At 35.9% G+C, this 23,442-nt stretch overlaps 1 protein-coding gene across 50 annotated transcripts in view; it reads right to left on the bottom strand.

Moving 5' to 3' along the window:
- Nucleotides 1-23,442, bottom strand: part of phldb1b (pleckstrin homology-like domain, family B, member 1b) — a 147,480-nt gene that overhangs the window by 23,159 nt on the left and 100,879 nt on the right. For 9 of the 50 annotated variants that reach the window (XM_073923538.1, XM_073923534.1, XM_073923535.1 and 6 more), the window contains 5 exons: nucleotides 16,402-16,530; nucleotides 13,354-13,509; nucleotides 13,159-13,269; nucleotides 9,145-9,234; nucleotides 504-620 (listed from right to left, as the gene is read on the bottom strand). In XM_073923538.1, the coding sequence (XP_073779639.1) occupies nucleotides 504-620; nucleotides 9,145-9,234; nucleotides 13,159-13,269; nucleotides 13,354-13,509; nucleotides 16,402-16,530 (603 nt within the window). Of the gene's footprint in view, nucleotides 1-503; nucleotides 621-2,780; nucleotides 2,940-3,074; nucleotides 3,228-5,983; nucleotides 6,110-9,144; nucleotides 9,235-13,158; nucleotides 13,270-13,353; nucleotides 13,510-16,401; nucleotides 16,531-22,183; nucleotides 22,244-23,442 lie in introns of all 50 variants that reach the window. The other 41 variants (XM_073923547.1, XM_073923543.1, XM_073923544.1 and 38 more) reach the window with 9 other exon arrangements.

A 23,442-nucleotide genomic window follows, 5' to 3' on the forward strand; every position in this document is an offset into this window, starting at 1 on the left:
TTAGAAAAAAAAAAGAAACAGCTATTCATATGTTTACATTAAAGAGAAAGTCAAAATAGAAACTTTGCATTTCTTTCTCTAGTTGAACAAAAAAAAAATATTCTGAAGAATGTTGGAAAAAAGCAGCCATTGATATCCACAGTATGGAAATCAATTGCTGTTTTTTCCCCCAACATTCTTTAAAATATCTTCTTTTGTGTTCCAATCTGGTTCCGAAAATACAAGTGGATATAGAAATGTGAACTATTATATTAATCCACATCCTAAAATCATTCAGTTGATCTGTTCTCAGGCCAAATGTGAAATAAAACAGATCTGAGATATTAATGTTTAGACATATCCAACAAATTCTGATCCTTTAGACAAAAAAAAATCTGATGTTTTTGTTTTGAGACAGTTTACCTCTTATAACTGGGGAGTAAATGCAGTATATTTACTCTGGAATGGGTGTAAAGGATTGCGTTTACACTGGCATGAGGCTAAAGGACAGTCAAAGTATTTACCCTGGAAGGAGTGTTGCGTCCCAGCGTGGCCGTCGTGTATGTAGGAGATAAACCGGCGCTGACTTTCGGTCTCAGTAAGGATTGGCTGCAATCACTGTCCAGTCGAGATCTGTACACCTGCAGGATACAAACATCTGAGCTGAAGTGCTGCCTTTTCAGTTTACTAATGCGAAACTCATTTCTTTAGTTCACACGTTAATATATGAAGAGTTTCCGTAAAGCCTAAATATACTTCAGATTCTAGGCTTTTATCACTATGGCGGTACAGGCACTCAGAAAAAAGTGTCCATATTTACCCATACTGTATATATAGTAATCATAATATCCTAATTGTTTAACAGGTTTCATTGCTTTATATTGAACAATTAAGATGTGATAACTGCTGCTGAGCTTTGTACTCATTCATTCATTCTCTTTTGGCTTACTACATTTATTCATCAGGGGTCGCCACAGCGAAATGAACTTATCCAGCATGTCTTTTACACAGCGAATGTCCTTCTACCTGCAACCCAGTACTGGGATACATCCATACACACTCATTCACTCACATACACTACGGCCAAATTAGTTTATTCAATTCACCTTTAGTGCATGTATTTGGACTGTGAGGGAAACCAGAGCACCCGGAGGAAACTCATGCGAACAAGGGAGAACAAGCAAACTCCACACAGAAATGTTAACTGACCCAGCCAGGTCTCAAAGCGACCTTCTTGCTGTCAGCCGACAGAGCTAACCACTGAGCCACCGTGTCGCTGGAGCTTTGAACTGTGATAATTAATTAATTTATCCTTGACTCATAAGCAGGTTTATAAGGACATTTTTGCTGACATTTTCTTTTAAAAGTTTAGAGTTATGAGGATTTTTTTATTAATTATGTTTGATAATTTTTGTTGTTGTTAAATAACTCACAGGTTAGACATTTGTAATATTTCTATTGTAAAAAAGCAGCAAAAGCTATTAAAATAAATAAGAAAATAAAAGGAATCTTACCAACCATAAATGCTTAAACAGTAATCTACATATTTGAACACACAACACTGCACAGTGCATCAACAAACATGCATAACCAGTCAAAAGCTGCTGTACTTAAAGGGATAGTTTACCCAAAAATGTAAATGCTGAAATAATTTATTAACTATTTTATCATAAGATATTTAGCAGAATGTCAAAGCTGCTCTTTTCTATACAACAAAATTGACATCTATCAAGCAAAATCCTTAGAGCCTAATAACAAAAACAAATTAATTCTGTTCCCCTAGGGCTGGACGACATGGCAAAAAATTATATCACAATATATTTCTTAATTTCAGTCGATACGATACAGTTCCGATATCAATATGGACAATATTAAAAACACAAGAAAAAATGGCAAGAACGCACACAATAGATGTATGTACCTACAAATGTCTGCAAACTGAATTTGCAAAGTCTGTAATACCTCCAGGCTCTTATAACTTTTTTTATTTATAAAAGTACACATTTTTTGTTCTGTAAACTATCGAAAAAAATATAGCTTAAAGAGCTTAATAATTTTGTCCTTAAAATGATGTTTAAAAATTAAAAACTTATTTTATTCTAGCCTAAATAAAACAAATAAGACTTTCTGCAGAGGAAAAATATTATCAGTGTACTGTAAAAATTTCCTTGCTCTGTTAAACATCATTTGGGAAAACCAGTATTTAAATATTTAAATAAAAAAAGAATAAAAATTCAATGGGGGCTAATGATTCTGACTTCAACGGTATATATAAATAATTTCCTCAACCTTGCTTAAGATTTTCTCTGCTGCTGAACACAAAAGAAAACATTTTGAAGAATGTTGGAAACTGATTTTCAAAATTCCTCATTTGTGTTCAACAGCACGAAGAAACTCATAAAGATCTTGAACAACTGATGGGTGAATAAATTGGAATTTGGAAAAAAGAGCAGCTTGAACATTGTTCTCATCTTTTTTTGTGTCTCAATGAAGAATCAAATTAATTTAGGTTCAGAACAACAACAGTAAAAGCGTTAACTAAAGACAGAATTTTAATTTCAGGGTGAACTAATCCCTTTAATAAAAACCTACAATTCTCCACACAATACTGAAGTAGAAGAACAGAAAAAAATCAACGAGCAGCCACAACAGACCAAAATGAATAAACAACTCAAACCAGAACGCATGCACAAAAACACTCTTCTTCAAATAAATCATTATAAAAAAGGCCCGTGAAGATGAAATATGAACACGTGGAGAGGCAGAAGAGTGTGAAACACAGCTGAGCTTGTGACTGTTACCTGCACAGGCCTGCGTGGTGATGATGATGATGATGAGAAAGCTTTAGCCGGCAATGGAGGAGGGCAAAGCTGGTTTACATCTCCAGCTGCCATTACCTCCTGGTACCAGTGCTCTAAATCTAGCACGGGCATCTGAGGCCTGCCCCAGTCTGACTGACGCTTAACACATCCACAAGCACATAGAGCACAAGCCAGATAAAGAACAGAGAAATGACAGAGAGAGAGAGAGAAAGAGTGTTAATGAGCTGAATGAACGAGCTGACCGATGACAGGATGAGCAGACGAGAGACACACCTCGAAGGAGAGAGAGAGGGAGGAGCCATGAGGGGAAGGGAGGCGGGGGAAGTCTGCGAGAGAGGGCTGCACTGATTGGACGGGTGAGGTAGGGGAAGACTCCACCTTTGGCATCCCGTACATCTGGTTTAATTGGCCGACCGTCACATACTCCTGACATCCAGGAGTGACACAAGGACACAGGTAGCAGGAGAGAACAGAAAAGAAGGAGCAAAGCAGGAAAGAGAAGATAAGGTGTTATGGAGAGCTTAGCAACTGTTAAGAAAGGTATTGCAAGTACATGGTTTTAAAGGACCTCTATTATAAGCTAGCAAACGTGAACATGAGAAGCAATAAATTAGGTATCAAGTAGAAATGAGTATCAGTGTTGTCAGTATTACTGTTTCAATTTAAAAGTGTTGTTATAAATGATTTGTGTTGAAATCAGACAAATTTCAAATGTATTTTAGAGTGGTACAATGACACGTACAGGTCGGTACGTGTCACTTTTATCAGGCTTGCATTTCCACTGCTAAAAGGGTACCAATGGTACCGTTTTGGTGGGCACGGTATACCACAGAAAGTTTCAGTTGACATTATTCTCGCTCAAGAAAATGACAAAGTAAATTGTCAAAGTTCATATATCATATGAGAAGCACTGCGATTACATAAAATAAATAAATAAATCCAGCATATATGAACACATACAAACTCTTACAGTCTCCAATATGTTGTCAATTACAGAAAAACTGCACACACCATACATTAAGTCTTTATTTGGGTTTAAAACCAACACGCAACGTTTAGCCTACAGTCAGTGCAAACCTCTCATCTGTGTCTTAAATCCTGACCAGCACATATAACCTCTGGTTGAAAGTAATTATTACAAAGGGTACCCAAAAAGTGGTATTGTGTGGTTTGCTTTTAAGTACCTTTTGACAGTGGAAACGGCCATAAAAGCTTACTGTACCGAACCGTACCGTACACTAAGTGGAAATGGGCCATTTGTGTTGATATATTGAAATTTGTAACTCTGGACAAAACAAGCAAGTCTTTTGTTGCATGGGTATATTTGTGGGAACAATCAAAAATACAAAGTAATGGATCAAATTAATAGTTATTTCTTTTATGCCAAAATGATCAGAATATTAAGTAAATATCATGTTCCATGCATATATTTTGTACATTTCTTACTGAAAATATATTTAATCTCAATTGGTAATGTACATTGCACTGCATTTTTAATTCTGATATTTTCGGTATACAGATTGCAAATTTTCAAATATTTGTATCTCAGCTAAATTTCGTCCTATCTTCCATTTGTATGTGTTGTTTTTGTGATTTGTATACATCTCAATTTCTGATTTTAAGGTCCAGGGGCACATTTGTTACAAGCCCGTGTAGAAAGTAAGACTGGAATTACCGATGCCTTGTTTCAGGTAGTTTAGAATCAATTCTCTCTTTTGGAAGATCATTTAAGATACGTGATAAGTGTCAAACTCAGTTCCTGGAGAGCCACAGCTCTGCACAGTTTAGTTCAACTCTATTTAAACACATCCAATCCAGCTAATGAAGTCCTTTAGGCTTGTTTGAAACCTACAAGTAAGTGTGTTGAAGCAGGTTTGGAATTTAGGACATACTTTTACAAGAGCAATATTATAATTCATGAAAGGTTATATATATATATATATATATATATATATATATATATATATATATATATATATATATATATATATATATATATATATATTTATATATAAGGAAACATTAAAGTTTTAATTATTAACTAGAGTACATTATTAATGCAACAAAACTATTCAGTTTCTAATTTCTTTAAAGATTAGCCTTTATGATGTGTCCTCACTGGACGCAATGTGTCAGATTTCCAGTGTCAGGTTGTATAACAAACACAGTCGATCAGAGAACATGTGATGTTTAATGGACAGCTATGTGGAATGAGATTTTATTTGAATGTGATTTCACCTATTTGCAGTGTAAAAGAAAACAAATTGAATGACAGAATGCAGCTGGTTAGGACAAAAAGTCATTTGAATTTGTTGCAGGATTGTCAATTACTGGGTCATTCTATAAAACGGGTGCTGTTTGTATTTTTTTGATTTGTTCCAACACGTTTTCCTTCTGTGTTAGAAACTATTTAATATAAACCCGTTATAAAAATATATAAACAAACTAGCATGGTACTTACATTATTACAAATCTGAATTAGTTAAATTTTCTTATTAAATTATTTTCTTTAAATAAGTAATACACTTATTTGCCCAAACAATATTTGAAATTTGCATTTTGTTTGATTACACTTTACAATAATGCTGCATTAGTAATTGTTAGATAAAGTATGTCAACAATATGAACTAAGAACGAAAAATACTTGTATAGCAATAATCATAGTTCATCATTTCCTAATGCATTATTAAAATATAAAGAAGTGCTTGTTAACATCAGTTATTTTCATTAACAAAGGTACATACTTTAATAAATGTATAGTTTATTGTTTGTTCGTGTTAGTAAGTAACAATAATTAAAGGAACCACATTGTATAGTGTTTCCCCTTGTTTTTAAATGTATTTTATTGTAATAAATTGTTAATAGCTTTATTTTAGTTAACAATAATAACCTTGATTTAAACTTAACAAATATAAAATTAAAATACAGTATATTCACTTGATTTTCCCTTGATTTACTTCCCAGTGTATAGTGCAACTTATTAAAACTGAAACACATTAATATGATTATAATAAATGTCCTTATCAAACAAGAAAAAGCACCCATTTTGTAGCATAACCATAACTATTACAATGTATATGACAGCGGGGATATCTAATGGCCATGTACTGTTCCACTGAAGGTAAGAAAGAAGGAAAATGGCTAAGAACAGAGAAGCAGAAAGTGGAGGGCAGCTCTGATACCTCACGCGGGGCAGTTTCAGCTGGGTCAAGGGCAAGCGAGAGGCCGTGTGAGGAAGCGCTGGCGAGCTGGATGTCATGGCATTCACTCCCATACATCTTATACACATCCGACAGCTTCAAGTACTCCTGAGACACATTAGCCAACCCATTCACGCGGGACACAAGTTCAGCTGTCAGTTTACTCACATCCAAACCACACGAGAGCAGATCTGTCACTTAGTCATACACCTACAGTGAAAACTCCTACAACAGCGACATTCCTTCATCTAACTTTTCATAAGTAAATATCAAAAGCAAAATTACAGGTTACTCAGAATTTACTCAAATTATTTACTTGAAATAACTGTCAGACTGCAGGGTGAAATCATACCCGAAAATCTAGCTTTTATGCTCTCTTTCAAAGATTCAATCAAAGCTTTTTCACACAAAAAATGCAGTAAAATGCAATGTTATTTTTATTGTGACAATATTTCACAATATTACTGAAATGTTTGTTAATATTAGTTAAATGTAGCCACATTAGCATGATAGAATTAACGTTTCTTCATTCTCATGTCCTTGCAATCTCCTGAAACCTTCTTACATCCTCAGAGCACAAATTAAGATATTTTTGATCAAAACCTGTAAAAGCAACTCAGATTTTGTGAGCTGGACTGTTCTTGGAGCTTTATATGATGACAGTTGACCCACTGAAGTAACACTTTGAACATCTCATGAGCATTGCTGTCAATGGAGGATGAGTGAGCTCTTAGATTTCATCTAAAATATCTTCATTTGTGTTTTGAAGATGAACGAAGGTCTTAGATTGAACGACATGAGAATGAGTAATTAATAACAGATTTTTTTATTTTGGTGAAATAACCCTTTAACATATCTTATATTGTCACAAATTTTGTACATCAGTTGTTGAGTTGGTTCATTTATATTAACTTTCCAAGAAAACTAATTCATTCAAATGAGTAAATCTGCATGTAGTTTTTTTCTTGCCTGCCAAAAAAAAAAAAAAAACTATTTCTCTGAAGATTGTGTGTATAATGCCTTATAAGGATTTTTTCAATGCGCCTTGTTAAAACCTTGCTTATTTTTCCCCTAATTTCTGTTTAAAGAAGAGAAGATTTTTTAAACACATTCCTAAACATAATAGTTTTAATAACTTATTTCTAATAACTGATTTATTTTATTTTGCCATGATGACAGCAAATGATATTTGACTGGATATTTTCAAGACACTTCTATACAGCTTAAAGTGACATTTAAAAGCTTAACTAGGTTAATTAGGTTAACTAGGCAGGGTAAGTAGTTTGTTCTGTAGACTATCAAAAAAAATATATGTATAGATTATAGGGGCTAATAATATTGACCTTAAAATGTTTTTTAAAAAAATTAAAAACTGCTTTTATTCTAGTAAAAAAAAACAATGGACTTCACCCATATTTCTATTTGTGTTGTGTATTTAACTGCAAGAGATTAGGACAACAAATGAAACTTTAGGAAACCAGACAATATTAGACTAAAAATATTAAACGGAAATACTGTATAATCCAGAACTTAATTGGATAAAATTGTATAATTAGTATTATTATGTTAATTACTATTATTACTGTTGCTAAAAGTAATGATGAAATGTTCCAACACACTCTAACATTCTTTAGAAGCCATTATGCATGCATTATACAGTTGAAGTCAAAATTTATAGCCCTCTTATGAAATTTTAATTATGTTTCAAACATTTCCCACAAAATCAGGAAAATATTTAAGTATTTACTATTATATTTTTTCTTCTGGAGAAAGTTTTCCCAGCAGGCACAGGGCATCAACATGTTATCAGATTGATGTTGTACCCCAACGTCGTGAGCCGTTGAATTTTGTTTGGAAATGAAAATCAGGTTGACGTCAAAACTCAATGTCAGGCCGACGTCAATGTCCAACGGCGTATTGTGGTTACTCTCCAAAGCAGACTAAATATCAACGTCTAATGAAGTTACAGCATGACGTTATGTGGACGTTACCAATATGATGTCTACCAGACGTTAGATTTTGGTTTTCATACCTGATGAATAAATGTCAGTATCTGACATCAATATTATGCTGGTTTAAGATGTTCATTTGACATTGGATTTTGGTCACTTTCCGACACAACCAAATATCAAAGTCATTTCATGTTGTTATTGGACGTCAAAATAACGTTGTACTTAGGTCCTAGTAACCTTAGTCCTTAGTTTTTTTTTCTCAATCGGCTACAAAGCAAACCATTTTTGCTTAATGACTTGCCGAATTATCGTAACTTGCCTAGTTAACCTAATGAACTTAAGCTAAATACTCCTGTCTTGCAAAACAACAATTAAAATAATGATATACTGTCATCTTTGCAACAACAAAATAATTAGTTATTAAAACTGTTGTTTAAAAATGTGTAGCAAAAATATTATATCTGTTAAAGAGCATTTTTATAATAATTTTGCTTTCAACTGTATATTTACAACACCCTCATAATCTGTATAGCCTTCACAGAAATAGTTACTAAAAACTAATGTTGAAGTTATTTGCAAAACCAACAAACCCCTTCCAAATTTTTCCAAGGAAGTGCTGTTTTTCTTTTGGAAGTGCCAAAACATAAATCCCAGACAAGCCAAGTGCTCTCAATAATGCAACACAAATTGAGATATCTTGCATTGGCATGTTCCCTGAGCACGTTTCAGTCAGTATTGGCAGTTTTTGCTGCTCCAGGCTGCATGCATCGACAGTTAGTTAAGTTACCTCCTGAGGCACCATGGGATATGAGTGGAATGAGGAAGCATGAAAAGAGGAGAAGGAGGAGTAGGGGAGTTCATCGTCTAACAGGTCAGCCTCGCTGATGTGAAGCACATCCTGGGCGGAGGTTTACAAATCAAACAATATCCGGAGTCTAACAGATTTTATTTCCTGTTTCGCTAACCTAATTATAACAGGATGGCACGTGCAGGGATGCATTGACTACATCTGGCTAAAAGAGCTAAACCTCGTGGCTTTCCTAACTCAAGAAAACTGGACTGGAAAATCAACATATTATAGGCCACATCAGCCAAAGATTTTAAAGATATGTTAACCCACAAATTAATTCCCATTTCAAGCCGAGAAGCAGATATTTAGCACTTTAAATTATCACTGTAAATCCTGCTTACCTCCTTTATAGTATTGGAGCTTTTGGGGAACGTCTTTCCACCAGTTAAACTCTGGTATCTTCTCTCCAGACTGGCCAGCCTTTCCTTTTCCTGAAAGAAAGATTTCAAGTCAGTTCCTTAATATTACATCTGTGAAAAAGCATTTTTATATATCAAGAATCAACATAAACACGAGGGCCTCTATTTTGACAATCCAGACATTGGCCGAATCCACTTTTGCTATTTTAAGGACGGAAAAATCCACTTTGAGCCGTGGCTCATGGTCTAACAGGGTTGAGCTTACTCTCTTAATGAGTTATGGGTGTGTTTTGAGAATAAAGCAATCAGAGTTTTATCTCCCATTCCCTTTAAGAGTCAGTTGCGTCGCGCCATGGTGCATTTGCTATTTACATGACGAACTTTGTAAGTGGAAAACCTGAGCACGTCACTAGAGAGAAAACAGTTAAACACAGCATCTACAGCACAAGAATGAGAGATGAGCCTCCTCATTGTTTACTTTCCTTTCCACTCTCGTGAATATACATAATTAATTTTGTTTATTAAGCGCAAAGATTTGTTATGAAACTTTTTCTAAATTCAGTTCTAATTTCCAGCAAACAAATAAATGAACAATAATAACGAAGTGTGGTCAAAAACTGATTTTTTATCCAAATACACATGCTGTCCCCCATATGGTCCAAAACCTGACAGGTGGGCAAATCTAAGCTTGTTTTTAATAAAACAAATATAAATATGCGTATAATAAACAATACTACTAATAATAACATTATACAAAAGCAAATTGTCATGAATAAACTAAAAAAGCTCCCCGAGATGAAGAAGACATGTAGGCGGTGGTTTTATATTTATGTTGGCTAGAAAATAATAATATTTGTAAAATTTTAATCCTTTAATTATTTTTCATTAGTAAAGATATTTGCGTATTGCTCTACATACTGTGTGTATTAAGCAATGTTTAAGCAAGGCGCACAACTGATATGCTCTGCGCTGTACTTTGGACCTGCTTTAATCTGGTCTATTGTGCGGTCTATTATAGTTCCTCAAAATAGCACCGCGCCAGCAATGCGCCTTAACATGCCTCCTTTTTTAGAACAGAACTCTTAGGGCGCACATATGAGCGCAAATGGTTTGCTATTTAAACAGCGTGGTGCAAAGCGTTAAAACGACTCTTGCGTTGAGCTGAAACTAGCAAACAACAATTGCGCCGCGTCTTGCGCCGCATTGTGCCAGGTGTATGATAGGGCTCTAGGTCTCTGTGTCCTCCTATGCTTAACAAGCATTTTCTAAAAACAAGTTTTGTTGAAGCTCATGCCCAATGTTTTGTCACACACTACATCATCATTTTTGTGGGTCCATTAAAGTCGTTTTTCCACTATGCGGTGTGGTACGGTTCAGTTCAGTTTTCCTCAGCTCGTTTTGCATGTCAACTGCATTTTAATTAATATTTAATTAATCTTTATTTCTATAGCACTTTTGTTATCTAAATTGTGTCAAAACAGCTTTACACAGAAGTTCTAGCAAATTGAAATTCTAATAAATTGAATCCGTCAATCCAGTTTTCAAAGTTGAAGTTCAGTTTTGTTTAGTTAACAACAAATCCATCGATGCGCAGCTCCACAAGTCCCAAAACAAGCAAGTCAGTGGCGAGGAACAAACTTTACCAATTGACGAACGTTAAGGAAAAAAAGCCTTGAAAGAAACCAGGCTCAGTTAGACATGACCATTTCCCCTCTGGTAAAACTTCTTGTATTTTAGTATTGGTTAAAGTGGGTGGAACTATCACTGTTGTCATGCTGCTGCCATGGCATTAGGTTATACACAACATAAATAAGTGATAAATAAGTGGCCGGTTTAGTTATGTGAACCAATAGGACTCATGTTGTAAATGCAACAATGCTGAAAGTGGTAATTCTCTCTGACCAAGCTGTGATATGCAGTTTGTATACAGTACATAACATTTAGTAATGGTACAGCTCACTTGGAACCTCATCCAAGGTGGTAATACAAAAGTAGCAGGTGCTACAGTAGGTTTGGAATGCATAGAAAAAGCTCCCAAAAGTAAATGTATCAAACAGACCATACCAAGCAGTGGAAAATCACCTTAAGTTATCTTGCACATGTTTAATAAAACTTAATACTATAATGACTGCATGTTCAGTCAGTAGACATAGATTTGGTGGTCTCTTGTGAGTGTTCATTCAACCACATGAGCATATACACTATGGGATTGTTTATAATATTTTTTAAACCCACGCTCATTCTGAAAACGTACCAATATGGACATTTCTAGAGAGCTTTAAATATGTCCCAGGAGCTTTTTTTTTTTTTTTTTTTTGCAGCTTTTGTTTTTGCAACAGAGGCTGCTGTGTACGCTTTTCAAGATCTCAAAGTCTCTCGCAATGTGCTATTCACGCCTGTTCTTCTCGCCCAAATACACCAGATGGGCAGCTGTCGACTGACTGACTGACTGACCGATCAACTGACCCGCCCTCCTCCTTCCCTAAACCCAATTAATAGTGTTTTCAAAAGCACAGATTGAGCCGCCCAACCACTTCCCTAAACCTAACCGACAGTTTTCAAAAGCAATCCAGAAAAAGACAAGCCCTCGCCTGATTTTTACCATTTTTTCAGATTTTACCACATTCTTACACTGCTATGTTCATTCATTCATTAATTTTCTTTTCGGATTAGTCCCTTTATTAATCTGGGGTCGCCACAGCGGAATGAACTGCCAACTTATCCAGTATATGTTTTACGCAGCAGACGCTCTTACAGCTGCAACCCATCACTGGGAAACACCCATACATTCTCATACACACACACACACACACACACTACATACAATTTTAACTTAGCTAATTTACCTATACCGCATGTCTTTGGACTTGTGGGGAAAACCCAGAGCACCCAGAGGAAACTCATGTGATTGCGGGGAGAACATGCAAACTCCACACAGAAATGCCAACTGACCCAGCTGAGGCTCCAACCATTGACCTTCTTGCTGTGAGGCACTACCTACAGTACTGTGCCACCACGTTACCCCACTGCTATGTACTTGCTTCAGATTTTGTCTAATCTGCTTTCTGGAACAGTTTTTGCCAGACTCGAACCCTGTCATTGTGGTCAACTCCTCTCTGCTTCTCAAGTCTGCCGATGTACATGGCAAGCTACTAGACAAACTGGTAACAGCGGGAAAGCCGTCCATACCGAGGTAAGCGGTCAGCTTACCAACCTGGTGTCATGCCAGGCTGTAGTGTTCGCTGAAATGCATGCCATACGTACTTCTGGCTACATAATTCACGACCTTCAGAAATTTACATAGGGCTACATTTTCAGAATGAGCCTATGTTGATGTTTCCAAAAACAGGGAACTTGGTACGCATTTTGCCGGTTCATTTACATGTCAACTGCAATTTTTTTCAGTTTGAAACAGCTCACCAAAACAAAAATTCTAGGGTAGTTTGATAGGGCTCGGAAACAGCTACCATTGGTCAGTGACGATTACGAAATCAGTAGGAGTGTTCAATAACTCCGCTTTCTTTGACATGCTTTATCTGTCATATCCAAAAGGGGTCAAACAGGGGAACAACACCCAATACAACAACAGGATTGCACTGGAGAGTTGAGTGGAAGAACTGGTACACCGCACCTGTACGATCACTCGCTGAGAGATTTTTAAGACTGTCCACTTCAAGTTAAATAACAAACTAAGTAAAGATATTGTATGCCGCAGTAGACTCTGATTTCTACTCTTATTTGTGTAAGACTGTTTGCCAGAGATGTTTATGAAACTTCTCTCACAGCTGCTATTGTTGTGTTTAGGGGTTCACTCCACACGAGCAGCATGCCACATTTACAACCATGCCTACGGCAGCGTGGGGGTGTCGAAAGGTTTGAATTTAGTCACTCAAGCTTTCATAACTTCTTTTTGCTCTTAAACAAAGAATGAAAAGCATACCAGGGCCTTAAGTGTTCTTAAAGATGAACATAGGAAGTAATTTTCATTTCCAGTACCTTGTGTAGCATCTGCAAGGTGATGGTTCTGTCCTTGGCCAGTCTCTCACACTCCTGAGCGGCCTGTATTCCCAGCTGGCTCGCCTGGCTCTCCAATGCCACCACCTTTTCCTGGAAATAACATTTTTGACATGGGCTTTAGCAGCTCTTGTCTATTGCATATGCTTTGTCGTGACTGTGTGTGAGCTCATGTACCTTTCTCTTGGCGACACTGCTGTGGTATTGAGCTCTGTCCTGCATGAGCTGCTGGCTGATGGTCTCGCGCTCCTCCTCCAGACTGCTCTCCCTCTCCAACTGCTGAAACTCCAGGTCTTCAAACTGCTTTGTCGCTGCTTCAAGAGTCTCAGCTTCCTAAAACACACACATCTAAGTGAGGCTCAGTGAGCAGTCAGGGGATCCCATAGAAGACAGCACTGAGCATGCAGTCACAGGGACGATGAATGTTATGGCACACTAGAGGCTGTCAAGCGTATTTGACCAAATAAATTATTATTATAAATAATAAACTAATTATTAAAATTAAAACTAATACTTTAAGGCATAGTTTAACAAACTGCCTTAGTTAAATACGGATATTTAAGACACATTTATAAAAATGGCCTTAGAAAAATATTACTGGTGTGCACCTGGGAACAAAAAAAATTACACTGACATATTTTAAGACATCTTACTGCAAGTTATTTTGAGTTGAGACAGATCAAACATGAAATTTAATCCTGACTAGCCTTAAATCTTGTTTGTGAAACTGGAGGTAAATGTGTGTATTTTTATCTACGACATACAGTATTAAGTAAAACTACTTAAATAAATGAAAAAACATTTTCTTTCCATAGCTTTTGTTTCTATATACCTGATACAAAATGTAAATGGGGAACATTTCTTTATTTCATATTTTAAAATGATCTGCAATGCGATTCATAATTAATATTTTTAATTCTTTAAACAGCGAATATTTACTTTTAACTTAATAGGAACACCATAACCATTATAAAATAGTAAAGAAAGACCACTTTTATACTGAATAAACCTGAAAAGTAAAAATGAACAGAAAAGACATTTATTCATTCATTTATTCATTTTCTTTTTGGCTCATTCCCTTTATTAATCTGGGGTCGCCACAGCGGAATGAACCGCCAACTTATCCAGCATATGTTTTACGCAGTGGATGCCCATCCAGCTGCAACCCATCACTGGGAAACATCCATACACAGTCATTCACACAAATACACTACGGACAATTTAGCATACCCAGTTCATCTATAGCGCATGTCTTTCGACTTGTGGGGGAAACCCGAACACCCGGAGGAAACCCACACAAACACAGTGAGAACATGCAAACTCCACACAGAAATGCCAATTGACTCAGCCAAGGCTCGAACCAGTGACTTTCTTGCTGTGAGGCGATAATGCTACTCATTGCGCCACCGTGACACCCAGAGAAGAAATTAAAATAGCTACCAAATGAATCATATTTTAAAAAATTATACATATATGTACATATGTATACTTCATAATTTATTTTATGGAAACTGCACATATTTATTTGTGAATCCCTGATTCATCTGTGAAAAATAAATAAGTAAATAAATAAATAAATACATTTACAGGGTATATGCAGGAATCCTAAGGGAAAAAAACCTTTTTAAGACTTTTTAAAGACCTTCTCAGAATATTTTAAGACCTCATCGCTTCTATAAGTTATAATCAGTATTAAACCTTTAACTTGATAAACAGTTGTAGTTAAATAAATCAATGCAGCACAACCATACAACAGAACTCAGATAAACTTAGAAGTAATAAAGCTTGAAAGAATAAATTATGTGGTTGTTTTCAGCAACAGGCTACAGCCACTGTTTAAACTCGTCTTTCTCCAACCAGAAGTAGACAAACTTACACTTTCCCATTCTGTTTCGCTCTATGGTTTTGCTACATATGGAGAGCGTCACATCGCCTTCCTGCATTTGTCTCAAATTATGTGACATCACCCAGACGCAGGAGCTTGGTTGGACACGGCTCGAACTAATCACATGAATCGAGCAGGGCGTTGTAAATATTAGGAAGAAAATAAATATATTTATGCTTTTTTGGAGTAAAACACTTTTAACAATGCTTGAACAAAATTGAAGACCTCGTAAAAATGCACTTAAGACTTGTTAACCTTTTAAGGGCTTTAATTTTCTTATAATTGATTTATGAACTTTTAATACTTTTTAAGATCCCGTGGACACCCTGATTTATAAGTATACATGAAATGTTACTACAAATATCTAAATAAATAAAAAATAAAATGAAAATAAAATAAAATAAAATAAAACAAAATAAAATAAGATTAAATAAAATAAAATAACCCTGTAGTAACCTCAGGGATCTCTGTAGATAAAAATAGAACTTTGTGGAAAAATAGCCTTAGAATCCTTCCAAGATCTATTACTAAATCGTACAAGTACATGAAATAAAATAATTTAAAAGGATAAAAAAATGTAATGAAAAAATAAAGAAAAATGACTTTATAAATCTATTTATAAAGCAAGTATGTCTCGCCATTTCTATACGCACTTCAATGACTGGTGAACTCAACTTATTAAAGTGTGACATTTGAAGCCTCTGTGCACACATGACATCACTTCCCTCTCATGCAGCCTATTGAGTATTTATATCTGCAAAAAAGAGCTATTCATCAAAAACACTAACACAGCACAGTCTGAAAAGATTGCTTTAAATGCTAAAATCAACATAAATATATATGGTATTTCCTCAAAGAGATTTCAAGGTATGTTTTGTATTGTACCATCTTTTTTTTTACACACAAATCAAATAACCTGTGTGGAATGAAGAGAAAGAAGTACATGATATTTCAGCAGATTAAACAAAAACACAAAACTATAGCGCTGTGTTAGTTTCTGCATTAATAGATTAGTAAAGTTATTCAATGTTATTCATATTTTGGCGACTTGACAGTAGTAAAACCTCAATATTACACCCCAAAAAACTGTCAAAAGCATGCTCAACATTCCACCTCTGAACACCACTATATGACCCTTTCAGTGCACTAAACTAATGCATACTCAAATAAAAACATGATGTTCCCAGCAGAAATCCTTGCCTGGACTGTAGACAGTCACTTAGAATAAATGTTTCTACTTAGGATCATCATGTTGGATTTGGTGGATATACAACCCAGAGGAGCTTAGTTGGGGATGTGTATCAGCTTTATAAATGCTGATGGTCCTGATGGTCACTGACCCTCTTGAGCTGTTCCTGTAACTGTTCCCTCAGAGACTCAGGGCAGTTATGTAGCTGGCTCGTCAACTCATTGTACCCATCCTGAAGCCTCTCCAGGGCTTCCCGCTCCGCGTCAACATTAGCCCTCTCCTAGAAAGAAAACACACCATCCAGGAAGGGGAGAGAAAGAGAACACACAGCTCAAATCCACGCCATGCAGAAGCATCCGAGGTTAGACGTCACAACAAAGTCGGTGGAGCCACAAATGATGAACCCCACGGTTCATTGCAAACTGAATGTGAAATTTTCACACGTTAAAAAATAAATTTGACCTCAAGCTGGGTCAATTGCATTGAACTGAAACTTTAATCTGTCGTTATAAAAAAACATTGAGTTTTTTTTAATTTTTCATATCTGTAAAAAAGCATTTTAAGAGTTGTTTTGACAATTCAGAGCCACCATACAAGCAAAAGACAAAATCCAAAATGCAGAACTTGCAGAACAGAGGACTTCATGACAAACAAAGTGTGTAATATATAGACACAATGTGGCGGATGGTTGAAATACACAACTGTAAACTCCTCTATGCTGGTTTCAATGATATGCAGCTTTCCAATGTTACTGTTTGGCTAGTGTGTGTGTTTGTGTCCACCTTTGATGTACTGCCAGACTCTGTTCTGTGTAAATGCCACTGATTTCCTGAAATAAACTTTGAGTTTTGGGATAATCCTACACAGTTCTTTGATACGGAGGTGATTCTCTCCTATGAAAATTTCAGACTTCAGTGTGCTAAAACCCTAAGTCTTTGCAAACAATAGGACTGTAGGCCTGGACTGTAGGCCATCAACAGGGCCAAACAGTCTTCTGTTCTCAGGCATTTCTTGGTCAAAGCCCTCAGATATCTGCTGGTGTGCGTTCTTGTAGATTAGATTATGCCATTTCATTTATTTGGCATTTGAAGCTGGGCTTTTTTCCTTCTTTTATCGAAAAAAGAAAGATAAAGTTATAGCTACATGCTGAGAAGCTCTACACCGCAGTCATGCTTTGTGTTCTCTCATAGACCAATATGAAAACATTCACGGCACGTCAAGCAATCAATACATCAAAGCACAGACAGAACTAGATTCTGTTTAAAGAGCTCTCAAAGCCATTCCCAAGGTTTATAGGGGAATTTCCCATGTTTGCACAAACACTGCGCAAAAGTTTTTGTGGTCAAGATCAATCTAGTACAAATTACAGCCGGTCAGTGGAAACATGAGCATGGTGGCGGCTCTTCCCCTGGGTGGGAACTGGTTCAAAACAAACAAACTAATCAATAAAGGCCTGAAAGTGCATAACACAGTCTTTTAACCCAAAGTATCTTCATATACAGTTAAAGTCAGAACTATTAGCTCTTCTGTTTATTTTTTTCCCCAATTTCTGTTTAACAGAGAAAAGATTTTTTCAGCACATTTCTAAACAGAATAGTTTTAATAACTCATTTCTAATAACTGATTTATTTTATCTTAGCCATGATGACAGTTGATAATATTTTACTAGATATTATTTCGAGACACTTCTATACAGCTTAAACTGACATTTAAAGGCTTAACTAGGTTAATTAGGCAGGTTAGGGTAATTAAGCAAGTTATTGTATAGCAATGGTTTGTTCTGTAGACTATTGAAAAAAATATATAGCTTAAATGTGCTAATAATTTTGACCTTAAAATGTTTTTTTTATTAAAAACTGCTTATATTCTAGCCAAAATAAAACAAACAAGACTTTCTCCAAAAGATAAAATATCATAAAAAATACTGTGAAAATTTCCTTGCTCTGTTAAACATCATTTGGGAAATATAAAAAAAAGAAAGAAAAGGGGCTAATAATTCTGACTTCAACTGTATATTTTTCTATTACACATAATTTGAGAAATAGCTCATTAAATAATATAAATATTGTACACTTCTTTGTGTTAATTAAAGTTCATTTGAGTTTAGAAGAATTGTTTTTTTTTCAATATGAATTGTTATTCAATGTTAATTATTGTTTTTTTAATATATTGAATAAAATCTTTTAGGCTTAAAAAGTGCTTAAAAGTACCTTGAAATATTATAAATCCTAAATGAAACCATACAATAGTTGTTTCACTGAAAATGAAGGCTATAAACACTAAAAACATCATTGGATTTACCCAAAACTGAAAATTCTGTTTCCATTTACTCATCCCTTACTTATTTCAAACCTGTTTAAGTTTCTTTCTTCTGTTGAACACAAAATGAGATTCTTTTTGTAAAATGCCAAAAACTGATAACCATCGAGTTCCATGGTATTTGTTTTTACTGCTATGGAAGTCAATGATTACCAGTATCTAGTATTCTTCAAAAAATCTTGTTTAGTGTTCAACAGAAAAAGAAAACTCATAAATGTTTGGAACCACTTGAGGGTGAGTAAATATTAAGTAAATATTCATTGTTGTGTGATCTATGCTTTGAGTTTAGGCTCTGTTTACACTAATACATTTTAGTTTTAAAATGCATAAGTTTTGCTAAGGTAAGGCCTTCTGTCCACTCTTAACCGAAGTTTTCGGACGCCGAAAACTGAGCATTTTGCAAACAGAGAGGAGAGATGGAGAGGTCTTTTTAGTTTTAAAATGCTGCTGCTGCGTGTTGGTGCTGGTGTGGTTGGGGGAAAACGGAGACATCTGAAAACAGAGGTGGGGCTGCAGACATTCGCCTATCTGATTGAGGCTTTTTCCTCAATATTAAGTAGCCTACACACAGTTCAGCCTTGCATCCTTTCCTTGTCAGTTCAGACTTCACAAGTTTGATATGGAAAACAAACTCCCGAGGACATGTCGGGTAAATCTTCAAAGGGAACAGTGTATTTTATAACATCATTCACATCACCCTGGCTACGTTGTTTCACTTTCTTAACAATAAAATAGAAACATGATTTGAGAAACTGTTTATTTTCATTGTGATATTAGCCTCTTAACAGACAGCAGAAATGTTGAGGCATCGAGTAGCTGCATATTTATATGACCGCCACCTTCACTGTATGCATATTTATAACAAAACAAAGCCTATAACAGAAATGTCTCCTTTTATTTTGATTGAAAGATACAAAACATTCCTTTTCTTTTGCTGAATATCAGTTTTTATAATCAATAATGGCCATTATATAAGTATAACTTACAATAAGTTTATACAATATAGCAAATAAAGGCAAGTAATTTCAGTCAAATGTGCAGAATCAGTGTCCGCTGTAACATTAATTGATGTATTTACCTAAATTATCTTTGTGCTCAGCCAAAACACGTTACCTAAGGCTGAGAACAAGTAATAGATTCAAAAAACCAAAGTATGGGAATGTGTCATTAAATATAGATAAGATGAATTAAATATTACTTTTACTAAATATAGTGAGATTAGATCCAGCGGTAGATTCTTGATGAACAGTCCGACGTGCACACCTCTCATCTGGGTAGATATGCTGCAGTGCAAGCCAGTGTGTGTGTGTGTGTGTGTGTGTGTGGTCATGTGATTTCAGCATTTTCAGCGGTTTAGTGTAGATGGAGAGTTGTTCAGAAATGCTAGGTGAAACGCCTGTTTGGATGCGGATCGTTTTCATTCTAAAATGCCGTTTTAGAACTAAAACGTATTAGTGTAAACAGAGCCTAGAGAAACAAGAGATGGCTTTACAAAAAAGTATGATGTAATGGTTATATTCTTAAAATCCTCAAAGGCCTTAAAGTCTCAAATATAAGATCTCGATTATAAGACCTAGACTATTACAAAGTTTACATTTTACAATGATACAAGCAACTGAAATATGCGTTTGATTGATTTGGTTCAAAACACTGTAAATCAGGGAGCCTCAAATCTGGCCCAAGAGATCGTCTTTCTTGCTCACCCCTGAGCATGCTAATTGATATCTTCAGGATCATTGCAAAATCACAGGTATGTGAGTTTGATCAGAAAAATTCAAACTAACTCTGCAGCCCATTGGCCCTTCAGGGCAAAATTTGAGGAAAATAATGAATCATTACGTGTTCAAATGATATTATGTAATTATACCTAAAAGCTTTCTTAGACATTTCTATTAAATGTAATTATGCCTTATATATGCAGCAGGATAATTCATTGAAAAAAACTGAATATTTTATTGTTTTTTATATATACACTAAATGATACACACTATTAAATATAATAAAAAACAATATAAATAAGATTTGAACAAACTTCTTATAGCCAGAACAATTATGTAATGAGATCTGATATTGTCACAGCCCTATTCCTAATAAAATCAGGGATAAATCACCCAAAAATGAAAATTCAGTCATTATATGTCAGGGTTCTGCCACTTTGGTCTTGTAAATTCTTGTTTTGGTGGCAGAGCTCTGACACTACTCCACGTCTGGTCCTGTTTCTGTCTCTGTGTGCGCGCGCGCGCGCCGTCGTGGGTGTACGCAGAGTGTGCGCGCTGCCACTTGATGTGGCCGCGCACGCTCTGCGTCCCTCAGACGCGCGCGCTCTTGTACTAGTGTTTGTGTTTGTTCTGTCAGCAGCGCGCTGCTTTAGTCTCGGCGCCTCCGTCTAGTTGGTTTCAGTTTTGGTTGGCGCTGAGATGAAGCATGCGCGTTGCTTATGTGTGAGCGCACGGTAAGGTATTTATCTATCGTGTGCTCGTGTCTTGCGTCTCTTGTCAAAGCACGTGGCTTGGTGTTTACATTGTGGTCACGTGCTTTTGTCGTGTGCTTCAGTGTTGCGTTATGTGAGCGCATGGCTTGTATTGTCTCTCTGTGTCATGCGCTCTCCCGTCTATTGTCTAGTCCCACCCTCCTTGTTTACTCATTATTAGTTTGTCATGTTCACCTGTGTGTCAATTTACTTTTTGCTTTATAATCCCCCTCATGTTTTCAGTCATTTGCCTGTTCGTCGTCTTATTTCCATGTCGTGTGCTATCCAGTCCTGTTTGTCCTGCCAGCCCATCCAAGTTTGTTTGAGTGTTTGTTTTATAGTTATGTTTTTCCCCCTCGGGGTGGTTTTTGTTCTAATTTTGTTTTATTTTTATTATCAATAAATCAGCCTGTTTGCACTTGAGTCCTCGCTCCCTCATCCTTCCTGAACCCTGACAATTATATACTCACCCCCACTTGATGGAGAGTAAATAGTGAGTAAATCTAAATTTTTGGGTGAACTATCCATTTAAGCAATTTTTGAGTGAACTTTCCCTTTAAGAACCTCTCCAAAACCCCGAAACTTGGCAGAATTGACAAAGCAGACACCAAAACACCAAGAGAAACCCTGAACTTGACAGATAAGAAATAAAGGCTGGAATTCTAAAACAGCATGCAGGAAAAGGCTTTCTAACAGCCACCCACTGTAAGTCACGCACTACTAGAGCCATTGTACCTCAAAGCCAGAGCTCTAATCCCTAAACCTGAGTTAGCTATGCTAAGCTAAAGAGTTTTGAACCCGAGGGGCCGAGCAGAAAAAAACACACAGCGACTGTCAGTGTGGAGAAAAGCAGTGAGGAGATTAGAGGTTAATGAAGGCTTGTTAGTGTTGCCAAGCTTTGTAGAGGACCTGATGAGAACCACCATAGAAGAAGAGGAAAAAGACAACACATCTTGGTGAATATATGCTTGATTACCGGACAGAAGCTTGGCGTTCTGCCCAAACTACAAAAGTGAAGTGCATTTAAATGAGACTATCATCTTCAGATCCTCTATTGTAGGATGTAAGAGTGATCGGATGTAATGGAAAGCGCTTTGGCTAGTTTGGATGAGCACTGTCGCTCTTTTGTGGTCATTTGTTTTACCTGAGGATGGCAATCGAGACCTGAATGGGCCTTGAGTGGCCATCTGGAAGAATGGCATGCCTTTAAGGAATGTCAGAGAACAGAAAAGGCTGTTCAGTCCAGAGAGGCTCAACAGTAGGAGACACAATACAGTCCACATAGGGATTCAAAACTCAGCACTTAACATATAAAGCGCATCTACGTAAGTGAAATTTTGTTGACAAGAAGTTATTTTGTCTGTGGACAATAGTGTGTACACTAACAGTCAATAGTTTGGAGAATTATTTGTTTGTAAGTAAAAGAATGAGATCACCTAAGGTTGTATTTGCTGGAGGAGTATACAGTAATATTGTAAAGCTGAAGTTTCAGTATTATTTTAGAAATCAATATAATATGCTGATTATTATTATTATTATTATTATTATTATAAATGCTGACAATTGTTTTGCTCTTTTACAATTGTGATTTGCTATCATTTAAATTAATACTTTAATTCTGCAAAGTTCCATTAAACTGATTGAAGTGGCAAGGAAGACTAGGGATGCACTGATATATTGGCCACTGAATGTTATCATCTGATTTTGGATTATATTAAAGCTATCTGCATACACTGTTGTCAACTACATACACTTGTCAATTTGTATGTTTTCATTCTCTACTTACTTAAATTTTTTTAAATATATTTATTATCTGTTTTTGTCCTGTCTCTGTAATTCTGTTGCACAGTAGAAGCGAAAACAAATTCCTCGTATGTGTGAACATACCTGACAAGAGTCAAATTTTCAGAGGAAGTTGCTGAAGGTGGAAAAATCTGACGCTAAAAGTTGCTAAATGATAGAGCTGGGCGATTAATCAAAATGTGATCAAAATTGACATTCAGAACCTATAATCAATCTATTTTTTCCAGGATGATATTTTTAATTACTTTCCCTACATGTCACGTGACCCCACTTTGTTTAAGGTTGTGGCTGATTTATACTTCTTTACAGCCACATCTGATCTCTGGTCAAGTAGGACAACGGACTCATTCTTGAGCCTTACTTTGCACTACATTGACGATGACTTGAAGCTGCGCCAGAGATGCCTTTAGACGGCATATAAAACATGTCAGTGAACTATGAGGGCAAAAAAAAATTAATAAACAAAGTAAATAGCCGTTCATTAATTGTTAAATGTTAAAATGTTCAATTAATTAAGATTTTGATTTTAGGCTAAACTGCCCAGCCTTACTAAATGATGTAGCTTGCTTTGTAAGTTAATTTGATTGACTATTTGAAAAT

Source organism: Danio rerio, chromosome 15 (assembly GCF_049306965.1).
Source record: "Danio rerio strain Tuebingen ecotype United States chromosome 15, GRCz12tu, whole genome shotgun sequence".
NCBI classification, from domain to species: Eukaryota; Metazoa; Chordata; class Actinopteri; order Cypriniformes; family Danionidae; genus Danio; species Danio rerio.